The following is a 1954-nucleotide window of genomic DNA, read 5'->3' on the forward strand; positions in this document are numbered from 1 at the left end:
CCACTCAATAACCAACTCTCAGGGGCAGTAGGTGGGCGAGCTTCAGGCACGCTCATCTCGATCGTCAAGACGTTGCTACGCGCGGTCTTCCGCGGGGGGAGCTGCGTCGACGGGTGCGGGACCGCGGCGCAGCCAGTGCCGTGGCGATGCCTCCGGCTGTTTGCGGCGGGCGGCTTGCTGCTAGCTGCGATGGCGAAAAACTCGTCTCGCCACACGCCAAGGGCTTATGCTCTGGCGAGACGTGAGGCGCATGCGCCCAGGAGGGGAGGGGGCATGTGTAACGACACTGCTAGAGATGCCTTTCGGGGCCCAGAGATAAAACTTCTGTGATGCCATGCGTGACCTAGTAGTGTCCCCAGCTATGGGCGTGTCCACGTTGGAGCCAGGTGTGGTGTGGGCGCGAGAATAGCTCCGCCGTTCATGGAGGCAACCGATGCGAGTCGACTGGTGTGTGTCGTCGTGGTTTCGTATCAAGAATTCTCTCTCTCTCTCTCTCTCTCGGAGACCCGTGTTATGGCCCTGCGAACGCGCACCCCCGGGGCTAGGGCTCTCTAGCCCGTAACCCGATGCCAATCATCCGGCCCGCTGGGTGCGCTTCTGAGCTCCCCGGCCCTGGATGTGCGGTTGATGACTGCACTCCAAGTGCTCCAAGCGAGCGTGGAATAGGACCGCCGCAAGCGGCGTGGCGTGGAGCGGTTGAGCATCCCTCCGGGGGCCCCTCTGCGCCGGGGAGGCGTTGTTGGCGGCTAGGACGCAAGCGTCCGTCGCCGTTTTCAAACTCGGGGCCCACTCCGCTACGCTCCGACCCGAATTTGGAGGGCCATGAAATTTAAGGTGTTGCTGCGCAAAAGGGGTGGCGCGCGGGCGCGCGCGGCGGCAGGCGTCGAGCGCGGAGCGGCAAACACAATGACGTCGGAAAGCTCTGCATCAAGTATACAGTAGGCGCCAGGACGCGTGTGAGCACGTCGACGTCGAGCTCGAGCTGCTTGAGGGCGGAGAGATACGCCTGGGAGGGCGGTGAGGTGGCGGGGCTGGGCTGGGCGCGAGGCGAGAGGAAGGGGGAATGGGGAGGGGGGGAGGGGAGGAGGAGAGGGGAGGGGGAGGGGAGGAGGGGAGGAGGGAGGGGAGAGGAGAGGCGGGCGGAGTGAGGAGTGAGGGATGGGTCGGGAGGAGTGAGGCAGGGGAGTCGAGGCGGGAGGCGGGAGGGAAGGCGGGCGGGGAGGCGGGAGGGGAGAGGTTCCGCTCACCAGCCTCTCTGCGAGCACCGCCTGCTCCAATCACCCTCTCGTGCGCGACCGCCGTCTCAAACTTCTCGCGCGCCTGCGCCTCCAGGAGGGCCGCTGCCTGCTGCAGCTGCGTCGAGTGCTCCGCGCTCAGCTGCTGCAGCTGCGCTGAGTGCGCCTCCGCCGCCGCCGCCTGCTCCTCGCGGAATCGCTCGACCAGCTGCGCCTCGATCGCAGCCTTGGCCTCCTCGACCGCCGCCGCGCTCGCCGCCTCCTGCCGTCGCATCAGCTCGACGAGCTTGGCGGCGTCCGCCTCCTCCTGGCACTGCAGCGCTTGCTGCAGCCGCGACGCCTCCGCGTCCCGCGACTGATGCGCCTTGAGCAGCTCCATCAGGTGCGTCACCTTTCCCTCCAGCTCGGACGCCGCGGTGGGAGCCGGCGGCGCGCCGTCGCAGCGCGCCGGGGCCGACGGCGAGAGCCTGTGGAGGAGCCGGTGGAGCAGTCGAGACTGCTGACCGCTCCTCCATGGTCCCCCGCCGGTGGACGCCGAGTGCAGTCATCGGTATGCGGGAGGCGTGCTCAAGGGCTGGCGGGGCGGACGCGACGACCTGGCGTTGCCGTCGCGGAGGGCTCGGGCTCGAATGAGCGCCGCCGGCGACGCGTCGTTGCGGCCGTGGCCGCGCGGGCCCACTGCATCGACGGGCTGCTTAGGGGGGGGGGGGGGGGGGCCC

The 1954-nt window shown here is 68.7% G+C and overlaps 1 protein-coding gene across 1 annotated transcript; it reads right to left on the reverse strand.

Moving 5' to 3' along the window:
- Positions 1 to 811: 811 nt before the first annotated feature.
- Positions 812 to 1913, reverse strand: EMIHUDRAFT_374032 (hypothetical protein; the record flags this gene model as incomplete). Its single annotated transcript, XM_005773000.1, has 3 exons — positions 812 to 1006; positions 1282 to 1731; positions 1824 to 1913. Coding segments are annotated over 3 exons (717 nt in total), but the record flags the coding sequence as incomplete, so codon positions are not given.
- Positions 1914 to 1954: the final 41 nt, after the last annotated feature.

Source organism: Emiliania huxleyi (assembly GCF_000372725.1).
Source record: "Emiliania huxleyi CCMP1516 unplaced genomic scaffold EMIHUscaffold_3497, whole genome shotgun sequence".
Lineage (NCBI taxonomy): Eukaryota > Haptophyta > Isochrysidales > Noelaerhabdaceae > Emiliania > Emiliania huxleyi.